This window comes from Rhinopithecus bieti, unplaced genomic scaffold, assembly GCF_001698545.2.
Source record: "Rhinopithecus bieti isolate Rb0 unplaced genomic scaffold, ASM169854v2 scaffold_33121, whole genome shotgun sequence".
NCBI lineage: Eukaryota > Metazoa > Chordata > Mammalia > Primates > Cercopithecidae > Rhinopithecus > Rhinopithecus bieti.
The window spans coordinates 539,061-556,692 of NW_016814090.1; the positions used below are offsets into that span (position 1 = coordinate 539,061).

General features: G+C 38.7%; 1 protein-coding gene across 2 annotated transcripts in view; it reads left to right on the forward strand.

Annotated features, from left to right (window-relative positions):
* Positions 1 to 17,632, forward strand: part of SCN11A (sodium voltage-gated channel alpha subunit 11) — a 113,326-nt gene that overhangs the window by 40,404 nt on the left and 55,290 nt on the right. For both annotated transcript variants that reach the window (XM_017849619.1, XM_017849620.1), the window contains exons 11-15: positions 1,034 to 1,163; positions 2,281 to 2,519; positions 6,370 to 6,549; positions 9,189 to 9,569; positions 11,465 to 11,896. In XM_017849619.1, the coding sequence (XP_017705108.1) occupies positions 1,034 to 1,163; positions 2,281 to 2,519; positions 6,370 to 6,549; positions 9,189 to 9,569; positions 11,465 to 11,896 (1,362 nt within the window). The remainder of the gene's footprint in view (positions 1 to 1,033; positions 1,164 to 2,280; positions 2,520 to 6,369; positions 6,550 to 9,188; positions 9,570 to 11,464; positions 11,897 to 17,632) is intronic.

Below are 17,632 nucleotides of genomic sequence, written 5' to 3' on the forward strand. Positions count from 1 at the left end.
GGTTGGGGCGGCGGGGAGGGATGGGCCGCAGAAAAGTTATTCTTATTAAGGTAGGGGATGTTCAGACATATTTTAATTGTCCAGAGAAAAGTCAGAAGAGAGGAAGATGCTAAAGATATAGGTAAAGATGGCAAGAGCCACTTTCCTGAGATAGAGGGAGATGCAGTAGGTAGAAGGTGGATATGTATGCCTGATAATGCGGTGGGGAAAAGGAATTGAGGGGCCTTTGCAGAAGTAGGTAGAAGGATCCCATCTGCTGCTATGATCAGTTCTCTGCTGTAGTAATAGGGAGAGAGCTCATAGAAAGACTATCTAGATTGACTTATCACAAAAGGATAGTTCCCTCTGGGGCCCTGGTCAGTCAGAACCCTTGGAAAATAAGCCATTAGGAAAACCCAAGTTTTCTGGATAACTGGAGGTTTGCATTCTTTAATTCCAGTAACTTTAGAATGGAGGTGGATGTGAGACAGTCAGCCAGCCCTTGGGCACAGCTTGAGAGTGTGCTTGAGGTTTGGGGTATAGATTTTGTGATATTTAGTGGGATTGTTCTTTTTAGTTACTGACCTTTTTAAAAATCAGTGTAGGCAGTTGTTCACTTCACAACTGGAGCCAGCACTTCACAATCTGGCTCCAGTACACCTTTCTAAATTTATACTCCACTTCTGCCGCTTTAAACATTGTTTTCAAATTGGGTTCTATATTGCTTTCATACCCTGAACCATTGCTTACTAGTTTTTGTAAAATTTTGTTTGCTCTTTGTTGGAAGTGAATAAAACACAGAGAAAGTAAAATCTCTGTAGACAGCACCCTAGAAATGTGCATGCATAGGAAATATGAATGATCAAACCAGATTTCTCTTATCTGTTAAAAATGAAATAAGAAAACTGAATATTTGGCATGCTGTAAAACGAGGTGAGTAGACCTATAGAAAATGTTGAGCACTTTTGTTACATGTAGCATTGGAACAAAGTAGTTAAGTTTTGAGGAGAGGCAACCCTTGTCTTTAGAAGGTGTGCCATGCCTTCTCTTACAGCCACAGCTCCTAGAGCAAACCAAACGACTGTCCCAGAATCTATCACTGGACCACTTTGATGAGCATAGAGATCCTCTCCAAAGGCAGAGAGCACTGAGTGCTGTCAGCATCCTCACCATCACCATGAAGGGTAAGTTCCACTTTCTAATCCAAGGGAAAACCTACTTCAATGAAGTCCTTCCATTCTTCTTCTTCCCAATCCCCTAGAAGCCCTCTGCAAAGGAGGCTGTTTTGGAACCAACCCACTCTACCGTCCTGCAAAGAGTGACTTTCTTTGCTTCTTTGGAGCAAGTAAACAAAGTGACTCACAAGAAACAGACCTTTCTTGTGGGCCCACTCTAAACTGGCACTTGGATAGTGGTAGAAGCTGGCTAGACTTGGGATGGGACTTCAGACCAAATGCGTAAACAGGGCCTCACAACCAGGCCAGGGAGTCACAAGAGATCCAAGTGACAACAATAGTCAGTCAAAGAACAGAAGACCTTGGAGTCTCCAGGAGGTGGCCGTTGTTATTGAAGTTAGAGTCAGAAACCCCACATGGGCAATAGAAGACCTGTGTAGATAGGCTGGAACCATCTGATGGACCAGATTAACAGCAGGTAACAGGACCCCACCCCAGAGGTTGGTGTTCAGGAGCAGAATCAAGTCCCTGCAAGGGGAGGGGGTATCAAATAGGTCCTCTAGCACTTTTAAGCCTACTGCATCATCTCCTTTGCCCTGCATGTGTCCCTGCAGTGGTGCCAGGGAAATCAGTGGTGTCAGGGAATTCAGGGGTGGTCTAAACTCAACTATTGGATAGAGCTCCTTTTACTGTTTCAGTGCTTACAGATGCCCCTTTCCTTGAGCCCTGGTTGCCCCTTTTGCCTCTGTTACAGCTGACCTTATGGTCTGTCTTGAGTGGACATAACTTGGGCCTGTATCTATCGGTCTCTTGGATTCGCAGCCAGCCAGCCAATGTTGACTTCCACATCTATATATTTAACAGCAAAGCCCAGTTCCTGGATGCTCAGTAAGAGTGTAAATATTTGATGGACTTGACTGTGCCGCATGCTAGTTGTATGTGGAATATTGTCTCTTCTGCACTATGATTGGTGGAAAAACCTTTCTGGCTACACAAATCAAAGCCTTGCACAACTGATCATGTATCAGGAGGCCCTGGGGAAGAGGGAGGAAGGAATGCACTCAGGCAAAGAGCATCTGGATTGCTTCAGAGCTAACTCCTCAACCTCTTGCTCATTCTCCTCCAGAACAAGAAAAATCACAAGAGCCTTGTCTCCCTTGCGGGGAAAACCTGGCATCCAAATACCTCGTGTGGAACTGCTGCCCCCCGTGGCTGTACATTAAGAAGGTCCTGAGAACTGTGATGACTGACCCGTTTACTGAGCTGGCCATCACCATCTGCATCATCATCAACACTGTCTTCTTGGCCATGGAGCATCATAAGATGGAGCCCAGTTTTGAGAAGATGTTGAATACAGGGAATTTGGTAACATTATGCTTTTTAAAAATAAAACAAATTCCAAACTTTAAATTATAACTCTTCAAAGTCCAAACATTTTGTGAATGACCTAACCTAACCTAGGTTTTTGGTCCCCTTCAGTGGAGTAGAGGGAAAAGATGGCTGTTACGGTTTTACTTTTACCCAGTGCGTTTCAGAAATTGTCCATGTGTCCTGAGTTGGTCCTCTGGTATGTTCAGGTATCTCTTTAGTTATTCAGTGGTAAGCCAGATGCAAGCAGACATCCGAAAAGGTCAGCTCTCTGAGATAATCAAGAAAATGTTAACCATATCCAGAGAACCATGGTAATGACTGCTGTGGTCCCAGTGATATTCATGCCATCATTTGTCACAAAATAATGTGACTACCATTACTAGGTGTTATTCTCCCTGGAAAGATGGATCAGGGCCTGGCAGCTGTGGGAGGTTCACTTTTCTGGGAGGGGTTGTTTGGGGGGTGGTCAGGGTGAGGTGGGGTGAATTTCCAGACTTGAGCCTGCTTCAATATGTTTCTCCTTGGATACATCTAGTCTCAGTTAAATTGGGGAAACTAAGGGGAGCAGACTTTTCAAGGATTGTTCACTTCAGTTTATGGTTCTTGTGAAGGGCATTTTTCTCAAAGAAAAATTAGTCCCTCGAATATCAGAAACAATAAATAATTGCCCACCAGATGATCTGCCCTAATTAGCTGATGGGTTAATGAGCTAAAAACCTTACCAAAATATCTAGCCTTTTCTTTTAAACTTTTGTTTTATTTTCTAATTTAAAAAATAATAAATGCTGTTTTATTTTTTAAAATAAGGAAAAATACAAATAAGGGAAATAGAATAAATTCATGTCCCATGTACCTACTGGCAAAGATGATCATTTTTAGCATTGCAGAATATTTCCAAGCAATATGTAAGCATGTGTGTATGTATGTATTTTTATTTAGTTTTTTTCTCCTTTTTTGGTATATTTTTTGTTATGATGTCTTTTTACATGTCTTTAAAAAAATTGTTTTACATTGTTAAGAACCCACTGCGGCCAGGCACAGTGACTCATGCCTGTTATCCCAGCACTTTGGGAGGCTGAGGTGGGCGGATCATCAGGTCAGGAGATCGAGACCATCCTGGCTAACATGGTGAAACCCCGTCTCTACTAAAAATACAAAAAATTAGCCGGGCGTGGTGGTGGGCACCTGTAGTCCCAACTACTTGGGAGGCTGAGGCAGGAGAATGGCATGAACCTGGGAGGCGGATCTTGCTGTGAGCCGAGATCGTGCCACTGTACTCCAGCCTGGGTGACAGAGCGAGACTCCATCTCAAAAAAAAAAAAAAAAAAAAAAAAGAACCCACTGCACCTATTGAATTATTGAATCAGGAGTTCATTCACAGAGCACTTTTATGCATCAGGTTTACGATGGTGTGGAACTAGAGGAGGTCCTGTCATCCTCAGTTCCACATCCCTCCACAAGGAGCAGCGATACAGTGGAACTGTAGTATAAAACCAGGGTAGTTCTCCTCACAGGCAGTCTGCACATAACACATAAATTCCTTTCTCCATGCTGCCTTTGGGAATAAATGCCTTGTGGGTGTGAATGGGTTAGACTAGATTCCATGCTGCTTGACAAACCTAACACATAGTTCCTTGTAACAGATCAGGGTCTCCTGGCCATATATTCAACTATCCTTTGCTGAGGCATCCAAGAAATGAGCTGAAATTGTTTCAGTTGAAGGCAGAAAGCTGTGTCCACAGGGGTATGGTCAGCAGACTCCACCTTTCAGCATCTTCTGGTGGAATGGAGTTACTGAATAAGTTCTAGAGAATACTCAAAAATCCAGAGTCATCTCCGTGGACAGGGCTTCCCAATTGCAAAGGTGATTTGTTTTCATCTGCTGGCCCAAATTTAGAAAACGAGAAAAACCCCCATCTCAGATTTCCCACTGACTAGACATCCTGAGTGTGGAGGTGAAGCTACATTTTGCAGTTGGAAACTGAGTGACTGACATTCTTCTTCATTTCCTCCAGAGCAGGAGGAGCCACAGGACCACAGGGACATTGTTGTTTTCCAAGTACACAAGCAGCAGCTGCGCCCTAGCTCCTAAAAACTGGCAGGAAATATGTAGAACCATCTACATAGCTTGTGTTTCCATTCCATGTGCCTACTCCCTGGATATACAATACCAAAATGGCAGCCACACTATTTATTGCTCCCATGGTAGTAGTGGTGGTGAGAAGCCTTGGAGTCCTGAGTTCCAAGGAACATATCAAAACTTCCCTCCTCTGATATATGGGCCAGGATTAAGCCACTCTGTGGAGTTCTGCAGGACTGGACTAGAAAATTAACTCTCTAGGATAGAGATTGCTCTAATCGGAGGGATATACTGAATGCCAAGAAGACATAAAGAAAAATTGGGTTGAATTGACAAAACTAATGGTCCCAAGGTATCTAGGGATGCTGTAGAGCTTGATGCCTAAAGCCTAAAGAAGATACAAGAAGGAGGAGTGAGTCAAAAGAGGTGGGGATGACTACACAATTATCTAGGACAGGCATCACTGAATGCTTTTAGATACTGGTGGTGACGTTGAGCAGGAGTAGATAGCAGTATTTAAAGGGGAAATATGAAAATAAACTTGAATTTTCTTTGTAACTCTTGATTTATTTTATTTTCTACCCTGGATTTATCTTTGCTATCCTTTTGTCTTTAACTTGTGCCATTTTATTTTAGGCATTTTAAAAAATAAATAGTAAATCATTGAATCATTTATAAAACAGATAATCCATTATTTTAATAATTGAATTTGGTCATTTATAGGTTCCACCAGAATTGTAGTAGACAGTTTTATAAAATCTTTGTAAAGACTTTAATCCTTTGAATATTACCTTATTATTTTTATATTCTTGCTTTTTTCATTTCTATTCATTTGTGTTTGTATGTGATAAGACTGTGCTATTTGCTGTGAAGAAATGATTTGCTTTATTTTCTGCAAAGATATGGAAGACAGATTTAGTTTTTAATTGGTTACTACATTCAACATTTTTACAAATTTCTTAAGCCTTATTTATCTGATTATTGAAGACAAAGACAAAACTGTTTTGCCCATGGAAAATACAAAATTCAGTACTTTTGTAATTCCTGCCTCTTCTTTTTATTCTTTGATATTTTGTTCTGGAAGTGTGAGCCCTGCATTCTGAATGAGTTTTTAGGATTGTATTCTAAATCACCAATTCTTCTTTCAACCATAACCATAACCAATCTAAGGCTTATCCCATATATTGAGTTGCTCAAAGACAGTTTTTTGTCCCTGGAAGTGTTTTCTAATTCTATGATCTGTGCCCCTTTTTTGTTTTTATTTTTAATTTTTTTGATCAAGGTGTTGAAATTAGGTGGTCAGGTGAACTCCTCCTGGATTCTAGTTTATGGGGGATAGTTACCCTTAGTTTTCAGGGCTATTGTATACATTCCTTCTCTCCCTATTTTAACTGTTTTAATTGGTATTCTAAAGAGAATTCAGAGGAGAAATTGCCTGACACTTTCTGTCACCCTGCCATCTACCAGTAATACCATTTTGCTTTATCTTCAACAGAATGAGAAGTAATATTCATTTTCCATTCTGGTGTCTTTGAGCTTGGTTACATTGCTCTGGGCACCATGGAGAGGGATGGAGAGAGGAGCAAAGTCACAGTGAGGTTCATGCTACAACAGTAAATGTTTCTATTGCATGGACGTTAGGGTATAGTGTATCAATCATGAGAATACTTTTCATTTCTTTGTAACCTCTGTACTTCCCTTGGGCCATTCTTTAAAGTGTGTCTCTGCAGCTTCCTTCTCTCATTCTTCTTTGTCCCACTGTAGGTTTTCACTAGCATTTTTATGGCAGAAATGTGCCTAAAAATCATTGCTCTCGATCCCTACCACTACTTTCGCCGAGGCTGGAACATTTTTGACAGCATTGTTGCTCTTCTGAGTTTTGCAGATGTAATGAACTATAAATTTCAAAAGAGAAGCTGGCCATTCTTGCGTTCCTTCAGAGTGGTAAGGCACTTTCTTATTTTACTGCATAAACGTAGCCGACTAAGTGGAAAAAAAGCCTTGAGAGAATTCAATGGTTATCTTGGACTAAACTTTAATTTGTCTTACTTTAACCCCAGAACCAAAACTGCACTCCTCTTCCTGCACAGATCTTTGATAGCCTTGCAAGTCCCTGGGGGTCTTCGCTTAACTGAACCCTTATACCCTCAGCCCCTTCCTGCCAGAGATGACCCTTTAGGCAACTGGGTACAAAATTGTGTCTCCCAGTGTGGGGACTCTGCTCCTTGCTCTGTGCACAACCCTTCCAACACTCTTTTTTCCCATGGAGCTCTGAGGCAATAAATAAATAAGAGAAAATATTCCTATCTCTCCGGTCATATTGGGCTCACCAAGCGGGGTGCAGACTGTAGAATGCATGGGAGGAATGCAGGGGAGCTGATGGCAGGTTTCTCACTGCTGCCAGTGCCACATTCCTGTTCTGTAGTCTTCGCCCTCTATGCAGTTTGGAAGCATTCTGGAAAACTTTACAGAGTGCCTAATATAAATTGACACAAGGGAAGGAACAAAGATGAGGAAATCACTGTCTTTGAGAAGTTTGCAGCACAGGAGTGATACAAGACTGGGCTATATGCACAGTACAGTGTGACAGAGTCCAGGAAAGGTATAGACAGAGGACTACAGATAAATCCAATCTGAGACGGGAAACTAGAAAACCTCCAAGGTGGGATTTCGTCCCCTTTCAAAGATATTTACCTTTTCTTTTTTAGATAGGATTTCTAAGCCTATAGAGTAAGATACTTAATTCAGTTACCTAAGTGTACATTTTATATTTTTTATACTTGGGATATAGTAAGAGGTTACACTGCTCAAAGTCAAGTGTTATTAAGCTTTTCTACTAATGTTTTATTAGCACTCAGGTAAGCAAAATTGCGTTTGCTTTATCATTGTTTAGGCTTATTACAGCCAGGCTCTAATGCACGGAAGTCTGTGGCATTGTCTCTGCATGAGAATGGAACCATAGTTTCTTCCTGGGATGCTCCTAGCTCCCCTTTGAGCAGACAATGACAGTCCTCTTCAAGCAGAAGCCTTACTGACCTGCAATATTTCCATCCCCAAATAGGGGATGTGCTTAACAAAATTGTACTTTGGAGTAAAACCGTCAGTTTACATCAAAAGTTAATATAAGAAACAACCTATAAAACAAGTTTCTACGTTTTCTCTAATGTTGTTTCCTATAAAGTCTGTGAAGATCTAGGATAAAATTTATCTTTGGAAAAAGTATACAAGTCTTGAATAGCTGGTTGCCTTTTCTCTCCTGACTACAAACGTCATATTACTGTAATCATTCTTATGAGGCTTAGATTCAAACTCGTGGCCTGAATTATATAATGCAGAAGTTAGCAAACTTTCTCTGTAAAGGGCCAGATGGTAAATGTTTTCAGCCTTACAGGCTATGTGGTCTGTGTTGCAACCATTAAGTTTTGCCATTGTAGCATAAAACAAGCCATAGACTTTAAAAAAACAATGAGCATGGCTATCTTCCAATAAACTTTATGGATGCTGAAACTTGAACTTCACATGATTTTAATGCATCATGAAATATCCTTTTGATTATTGTCATATTCTTTTTTGAGACAGAGTTTGGCTCTGTCGCCCAGGCTGTAGTGCAGTGGCGTGATCTCAGCTCACTGCAACCTCCGCCTCCCAGGTTCAAGCCATCCTCCCTCCTCAGCCTCCCGAGTAGCTGGGACTACAGGCGCATGCCACCACGCCTGGCTAATTTTTGTATTTTTTGTAGACATGGTGTTTCACCATGTTGTCCAGGCTGTTCTTGAACTCTCTGGTGCTTAAGTGATCACCCACCTCAACCTCCCAAAGTGCTGGGATTATAGGTGTGAGCCACTGTGCCTGGCCTGATCATTTTTCAATCACTTAAATGTGGAAAAGTATTCCTGTCTCTGAGGTCATACAAAAATAGGCAATGGACTGGATTTGGCTCTCAGACCAGAGTTTGCTGACACTTGGTATATTACATAGAATTCCAAAACATTCATTTTATGTAACAATTATGTAGCTCAGTCACCATGCTGATCCCAAAGTCCTTATCATTAAAAAACTAAGACAAAATATTTCCGTGTGTGTGTGTGTATATGTGATGGAGTCTTGCTCAGTCTCCAGGCTGGAATGCAACGGTGCAATCTCGGCTCACTGCAACCTCTGACTCCCAGGTTCAAGCGATTCCCCTGCCTCAGCCTCCCGAGTAGCTGGGACTACAGGCATGCGCCACCATGTCCGGCTAATTTTTTTGTATTTTTAGTAGAGACGAGATTTCACCATGTTGGCCAGGATAGTCTCAATCTCCTGACCTTGTGATCCACCCGCCTTGGCCTCCCAAAGTGCTGGGATTACAGGTATGAGCCACTGTGTCCAGCCAATATTTCCATTTTCAAATAAGAAAGTAGATACAGGTGAGCATTAGATTATGACAGAGAGTTGATGGCTATGTTCAGGATGGATTTAACTTTGAAAAAAGTTTTGGATGTCATAAGTTTGGGTATATGTCATTTGCTTTATAGATGAACAGATGGAATTTGTCCTTAACTGACTTTTCTTCCATTTTTGTTTGTTGTCTTTTTCTACAGCTCAGGGTCTTCAAGTTAGCCAAATCCTGGCCAACTTTGAACACACTAATTAAGATAATCGGCAACTCTGTCGGAGCCCTTGGAAGCCTGACTGTGGTCCTGGTCATTGTGATCTTTATTTTCTCAGTAGTTGGCATGCAGCTTTTTGGCCATAGCTTCCATTCTCAAAAGAGTCAAAAACTCTGTAACCCGACAGGCACGACAGTCTCATGTTTACGGCACTGGCACATGGGGGATTTCTGGCACTCCTTCCTAGTGGTGTTCCGCATCCTCTGCGGGGAATGGATCGAAAATATGTGGGAATGTATGCAAGAAGCGAATACATCATCATCATTGTGTGTTATTGTCTTCATATTGATCACGGTGATAGGAAAACTTGTGGTATGTTTCTTAGATTTTTTTCAAAAAAAGAAAAGACCCTACATGCCTCTCAAATACATTACTTCATTTGCAAAACTTTACTAGTAAAAATTATTATTCTCAATATAATGCCAAATAAATATTTGAAATATTCATTCAAATTTTGTTTGAAAAAAGTATGATAAGCATGAAAAAAACCTATTTGACACATACTACTCATTTGACTGATGCCCCAAAATTTATTTTATTCTGGATGATTCTTCTAAGACAATAGTATTCTCTTCCCCAGTGATTGGCTGAAGTAGGACTTTGTGAGTTCATATGGTCAATAGGATGTAAAGAGGTGTCCACTGGAGAAACTTGGGAACAATCTTTCGTTCTTAAGAAATATGTGTTTAAAAAAATGATCCTTTTACTTCCTCTGGACTTTTTTATGACTTTTTTATGACTTTTTCCTCTGGACTTTTTTAAAAGCCAGATCGTGAGCTTGGAACTGTGGTGGAATTGCCCACAGGAATATGGATCTGACATGCAGGACTGCTGTGCAATCCTCTCCTGTTTGCACAAATTGAGAGACGGTGTACTTTGTGCAGTTTCTTTAGGTCCTGTTCCCCTAACTTCAATGAGGTAATGGTGCCTAGCCAGAGGGGTTTGAACCAAACCTGCAAGCATTGTGCAACCATGAGAAGAGCCAGCCTAAAACAAAGCCAACACTGAGGCAGGTAGAGTGTAAAGAGAGAACAAACCTGTATTCATGTCATAATTGGTCCCCTGTTCTATTTTCAAACTTCTTGTTATGCTACAGTTTTTTGTTGTATAAGCTGGCTTGAGTGTGTTACTTGCAGCTGGAAGCATAGATGTTTATGAGGAGGCTAATTAAGTGCACTTCATTGTCTTACTGCACAAGATCTTCAGGATCAAGTTGGGGCTATAGTGCAATATAATTAACTCTCTACAATGATAGCTTTATCCTAAGTACCTAATAAATGGTGTACCTAGACAGTAAGTGTTACATACAAAAGCTCAGAAGAATAGGGCATCACCAGTGGGAGTGGGAGGATAGCACTGAGAAAGGATTTGTGGAAGATTACAGAACTTGAAAAGACCACTTATAAGGTAAGGAGAACTTAGACAGATAGAGGAGAGCTTAAGCAAAGATCCAGAGATGGGAATTCTCACAGTGCAGCTGAGGAACTGTGACTAGACCCATTCACACCCACCGGGCACTTCTCTCCAAAGGCTGTCTATTGCTGAGTTGAAGAGAGCCACAAACAAAGGAATTTGAGGAGGTAAAGATGATGAATTAGAGGGTGTGTAATTATGAGCAAAGAACCCAGGTAGGAAGCTATTGGGATTACATGAATTTGAAGTGATATGTGGTTCAACAGAAGAGTTGCATATTTGGTCCAACCCCGTTGGCTTGGCCTCAATACATTACTAAGGTTAGGGCAACAGGACCTAAAGAAACTGTAAAGTACATCATCTCACAAATATGCAAATAAGAAAGGACTGTACATTGGGCTTGAATATCAGATTCATCTCCTTGTGGGAAATTCCAGGAAAAATCAAAGCTCACTATCCAGCTGTTCCTCAAGAAACGTACACTCTTAATTTTGCCATATGGTTATCCCATTCTGCTTTACCTTGGTGAGGGTCTACTCATCCATGTTCTTTATATGTAGGGAAAGTGGACTTGGCTATTTGTACCCTCTAATTTCAATTTTTATTCTGTCTTACTGTTTCTATTTCTTTCTCAATCTTTTATTTATTGGATAGATGAACTTTCTTAGGAGACAGTGGGACATAAATCTCTCATTTGATTCTGTTTTAGTCTTGGGAAAAGTTGTCCTGGAAACCCACTATATCTTTTCCTTTGCTAAACTTTCCTTTCTTCTTGCTACCCACCCCATTCCCAGGTGCTCAACCTCTTCATTGCCTTACTGCTCAATTCCTTTAGCAATGAGGAAAGAAATGGAAACTTAGAAGGAGAGGCCAGGAAAACTAAAGTCCAGTTAGCACTGGATCGATTCCGCCGGGCTTTTTGTTTTGTGAGACACACTCTTGAGCATTTCTGTCACAAGTGGTGCAGGAAGCAAAAGTTACCAAAGCAAAAAGAGGTGACAGGAGGCTGTACTGCACAAAGCAAAGATATCATTCCCCTGGTCACGGAGATGAAAAGGGGCTCAGAGACCCAGGAGGAGCTTGGTATACTAACCTCTGTACCAAAGACCTTGGGCATCAGGCATGACTGGACTTGGTTGGCACCACTTGCAGAGGAGGAAGATGATGCTGAATTTTCTGGTGAAGATAACGCACAGCCCATCACACAACCAGAGGCAGAACAACAGGTATGAAGGTTCACACATTCACACATAGACTTAAAGGTCATACAAAGCTGGAGTTACCACAGGGCACTGGTTGCCTGCCCTTTTCTAGGCACTATGCAAGGATAATAAGGGTACAAAATGTGGCTGCCCTTTGATACCCATGTGCACATCTCAGGACAGGTTCTTTATTGTGGTCCTGCAAGTGTGGCACAGATAGGAGGTGTCGGGGGTTCAGAGGGGAGCAAAATCAGAATGGGCTGGGATAACAGGGGGAGTTCCTTTGGTTGAACTCTACAAGAAATGTAGAATTTGGATTGGCTGAAAAGTGAGGAGAAGGGGTTTGGGAAGTAAACTGAATGGCATGTTTTGTTTGTTGGTTGGTTTGTCTTTTTTTAGAAAAAGGCAGTGCTGGGAACAACCTCAGTTTCTGCAGAGACCAATCTTGTGGGTGAGGAGTGGTGGGAGATGGGGACTGTCAGGGAGTGTGAGGGCAATGGATACTGTAGTAGTCTGTTCAGGCTGCTATAACAAAATAGCATAGACTGGGTAACTTCTAAGCAACAGAAATTTATTTCTTGCAGCTCTGAAGCCTGAGAAGTTTCAGATCAGGGCAACGACAGATTTGATGTCTGGGGAGGGCCAATTTACTGACTCATAGACAGCACCTTCTCGCTGTGCTCATATAATGGAGGAGTGAACAACTTCCCCTGGGCCTATTTTATGAGCACATTAATAGAAGCCCACACATCTTAATGCTATCATCTTGGGGATTAGGATTTCAGTATACGAAAATTGTGAGGAGTGTGCAGAAACATTCCAACCTTAAAAAATGCATAAAATAAACAACAAGGGACTTGTTCTGGATGCAGCAGGGGCTGTCTGTGTACTTGTTTCCTACCATGGTTGTGACATACTGCATTCCCACCAGCAACCTATGGGCATTCCATTGGCTCTGCATCCTGGCCAGTGTTTTTGTTGTCAGCCTTTTAAGTTTTAACCATTCTAGTGGTTTTGTCATGGTATCTAACTATGGTTTTAATTCTAATTTCACTGACAAATAATATTGTATTGCTTTTTATTTATATTTTGGTCATTTGTATACTTCATTGGTGAAGTGTCTATTGCCCATTTTTATTAAGGGATTTGTCTTCCCATTATTGAATCGTAAGGCAACTTTCCCCACACTTTTTGGCACCAGGGACCAATTTCATAGAAGACAATTTTTCCATGGATCAGGGTGGAGGGAGAATGGTTTTGGAACGATTCAAGTGCATTACATTTATTGTGCACTTTATTTCTATTATTATTACATTGTAATATACAATGAAATAATTATACAACTCACCATAATGTAGAATCCATGGGAGCTTGTTTTCCAGCAATTATATAGTCCCATCTGGGGGTGATGGCAGACAGTGACAGATCATCAGCCATTAGATTCTCATATGGAGCACGCAACTTAGATCCCTTCCATGTGTAGTTCACAGTAGGGTTCATGCTCCTATAAGAATCTAATCCCACCACTGATCTGATGGGAGGCGAAGGTCAGGCAGTAATGCGAGCGATGGGGAGTGGCTGTAAATACAGATGAAGCTTTGCTCACTCACCAGTCACTCACCTCCTGCTGTGTGGCCTGGTTCCTAGCAGGCCACAGACAGGTACTGACTGGTCTCTGGCCTGGTGGTTAGGGACTCCTGTTGTAAAGAATAATTGTGTATTCTGAACACAAGTCCTTTTTCTGACATGTATATTTCACATATTTCCTACCAGTCTGTGGCTTGCATTTATTTTCTTAAGGGTATTTTTCAATGAGTATAAAGTTTTAATTTTGATAATATATAATTTAACAAAATTTCTCCTATGGTTCATGTGTTTTGTTTTCATTCTAAGAAATCTTTGCATAACCTAAACTCACAAAGGTTTTCTCGTATGTTTTCTTTTAGAGTTTTATAGGTTTAACTCTCAGGTTCAAGTCCATGATCCATTTCAATTTCATGTTTGTGTATGGTGTGAGTTGAGGTATTGTTTTTCCTATATATGTATCCAGTGATTTCAGCCATATATTGAAAAGATTACTCTTTCCCCATTGAATTAACTTGGTATCTTTGTAAAAAAAAGCAATTGGCCATATATGCATAGGTCTATTTCTGAAATATTACTTCTGTTTCATTGATTTATGTATCTGTCTTTATATGAATACCACACTGTCTTGATTGCTGTAGATTTATATTAGATTTTAAAAAGCAAGATGTGTAGCTTTGTTCTTTATTAAATTTGTTTTGTGTAGGTTCTTTGCATTTTTGTATGCATTTTAGAATCAACTTATCAAATTTTCACAAAAATTTGCTGGAATTTTGTTTGGGACTGCATTGAATATGTGGATCATTTTGTAGATAATTGGCATCTTACCAAAAATGAGTGTCCTGATTCATGAACATGTCTACCTCTCTACTTATTTAGATGTTCTTTAATTTCTCTTAGCAATGTTTTATGATTTTCATTGTACAAGTCTTGACATATTTTGTTAAATTTGTACTGAAGTAGTTAATGTTTTTCATTATTGTAAATGTAATTTTAAGATATTTTAATTTCCATATGTTTATAGCTAGTATAAAAAATTGTCTTTTGTCTATTGACCTCCTATCTTCAAACCTTGGAAAACTGACTTATTAATTCTAAATCATTTTGTGTAGATTGAGTAGAATTTTCTATTTATACAGTTTTTTTTACCTGAAGAGAAAACCATTTTACTTCTCCTTTAAAAATAATCTATTTTTTTTTCTTCCTTTATTACACTGGCTAGGATCTATAGTATAATCTTTAACAGGATTGGTGAGACAGGATATATTGCCTAGCTCTTAATCTTAGATAGAAAGCATAATCTTTCACTATTAAACAAGATTTTAGTTGAGGAAGTTCCTTTTATTCCTAGTTGTTGAGAGTTATATTTTAATTACAAAATATGTTGAATTTCTGAAATGCATTTTTTGCATGTATTAAGATGATCATTGTGTTTTTTTCTTATTTATTTTGAATGTTAAATCACCTATGCATTCCTTATATTATCCCTACTTGGTTACAGTATATTATCCTTTATATATATCTAGATTCAATTTGCTAATATTTTGTTAAGCATTTTGCAGGCATAGTTTCTCCTTCGTAATGTGTTTGGCTTTGGTATCAGATTAACATGGGCCTCATTAAATGAGTTGAGAAGTCTTCCTCCTTTCCTATTTCTGAGACACTGTGTGTATAACTGGTATTATTTCTTCTATTAATGTTTGATAGAATTTACCAAATATTCATTAAAGTGGGCATAAGTTGTCTTTTTTGGAATTTTTTTTGTTATGAATTCAATTTCTTTAATAAATATAGGACTATTCCAGTTTTCTACTTTTTTTGTTCCAATTTGGTTAATATGTATGTTTTAAAAATTAGATAAAGGAATTTATGGGTATAAAGTTGTTTATAGTATTTTCTTATTCTTTTAGTGTTTGTAGAATTTTATAGTGTCTGTAGAATTCTAGTAGTGTCTGTAGTGATGTTTTCCTCATGCATATTGATAATTTTATCTTCCTTTCTATTCAATATAGTTAGAAGTTTATCAACTTTATTGATATTTTCAAAGAATCAGCTTTTGGTTTTATTTTCCTTATTGTTTTACATGTTTTATTTTATAGATAGATTCTCTTTTCTTATTTTTTTCTTCCTTTTGCTTAGTATGGGTTTAATTTGCTCTTCTTTGTCTGGATTATTAGAGTGTACACTTCAACTAGGGTCTAGCAAACTACAACCTATGGGCCATTTCTGGCTCACCCCTTGTTTTCTTTTTTAAATAAAGATTTATTGACTCACAGCCACGCTAAATTGTTTACCTATTATCTCTGCTGCTTTAATGCCGCAACAACAGAGTTAAATAGTCACAACAGAGACTTCATGGCTTGCAAAACCTAAGATATTTGCTTGTGGGTTCTTTAAGGGTAAAGTTTTTCAACCCCTGGCTTAGATTATTGATTTAAGTCTTTTTTTCTTTTTTATTGCAAACATTTAAAACTACAAATTTCTCTTTAAGCACTGCTTTAGCTGCATTCTACTAATTTTGCTATGCTATATTTTCCTCTTAACTTGGTTAAAAATATATTCTAATTTCTCTTGTGATTTCTGCTTTTGCTCATCAATTATTTATGAGTATTGTTCAATTTTCAAATAATTAAAGATTCTCCTGATACACTTGTTATTCATTAAAGTTTGATTTTTTTGTGGCCAAATAATATATTTTATAAGCTTTAAACCTTTTAAAATTTCTTGAGATATGTTTTATGATTTTTTTGTTTTTATGTTTCAGCATATAGTCTGACTTGGTGAATGTTCAATATGCAATTGAAAGGAGTATGCACTTTAAAGAAATGATTGGGTGAAGTGCTATATTTGTGTCAATTAGATCAAGCTGGTTGTTAGTGTTGTTCAAGTCTTCTATGTCCTTATTGATTTCCTCTTATCTTCAAATATTAGGACGGCAGTGTTGCAATTTTTAACTGTAATTGTGAATTTGTTTGTTTCTAATTTTAGTTTCATTAAGTTTTTTACTTCGTGTATTTTGAAGCTCTGTTATAAGGAGAACACATACCTAGGATTGTTAGGTGTTTCCTTTATCCTTATTAAATGTTCCTTTTCATCTCTGATAACATTTTTTATTCTGGAGCCTACTTTGTCTGATATTAATATATCCACTCCAACTTTCTTATGTTTAGTATTTGTATGGTATCATTTTTTCTTCTTTTATTTTAATCTATGGGTGTTTTTATATTTAAAATTCATTTCATATACACATCATATTGTTAAATCTTGCTTTTTTCTTGCAGGTAATCTTTTTATTTTAGAATAGTTTTAGGTTTACATGAATATTGTATAGTAGAGAGAGTTCCCGTATACTCCACATCCAGTTTCCCTCTCATTAACATTTTACATTGGTATGGTACATTTTTTACAATTAATGAACCAAGATGAATAATTGTTAACTAAAGTCTATAGTTGATTTATATGTCCTTAGTTTGTATCTAGCACACAGTTTTCCTACCCCAGGAGTCTACTCAGGATACCACATTACATTTAGTTGTCGTATCTTCTTAGGCTTCCTCAGTTTTTCAGACATTCCCTGTTTGTGATGACCTTGATATTTTAAAGTGACATTGGTCAGGTGTGTTGTAGAATGTACCCCAATTTGGATTTGCTCTGATTTTTCTCATAGATTGAGATTACAGGTTGTAGGGAGAAATACCACAGAGACAAAATGCTCTTCTCATCATATCATATCAAAAGTCCATGCTATTACTATTTATATTAACCTTGATCACTTGGCTGAGGTAGTGTTTGTCAGTCTCATCCTCTGTAAACTTACTCTTCTTTACCCCTTTTTCCACACCATACTCTTTGAAAAGTAGTCACTATATTTAGCACACACGTAATGAATGAAGAGAAATTTTATTTTCTTATCCGGTCTGATAATTGCTGCCTTTTAGTTTGAATGCCTGGGTCATTTACATTTAATGTAATTCTTGATACATTTGAATTTGTTTTAACTATTATTTGTTCCCTTACCTCACTTTTCCCTGCCTTATTTTGGATTGAGTATTTTTTCAGTATACTATTTTATCTCCCTTACTGGTTTATTCTGTAGAAACAGTTTTTCCACTCACACAACACTTCTGATACCATATGTGTGGGGTTTCTCCACACCAAGCAACACTCCAACACTCT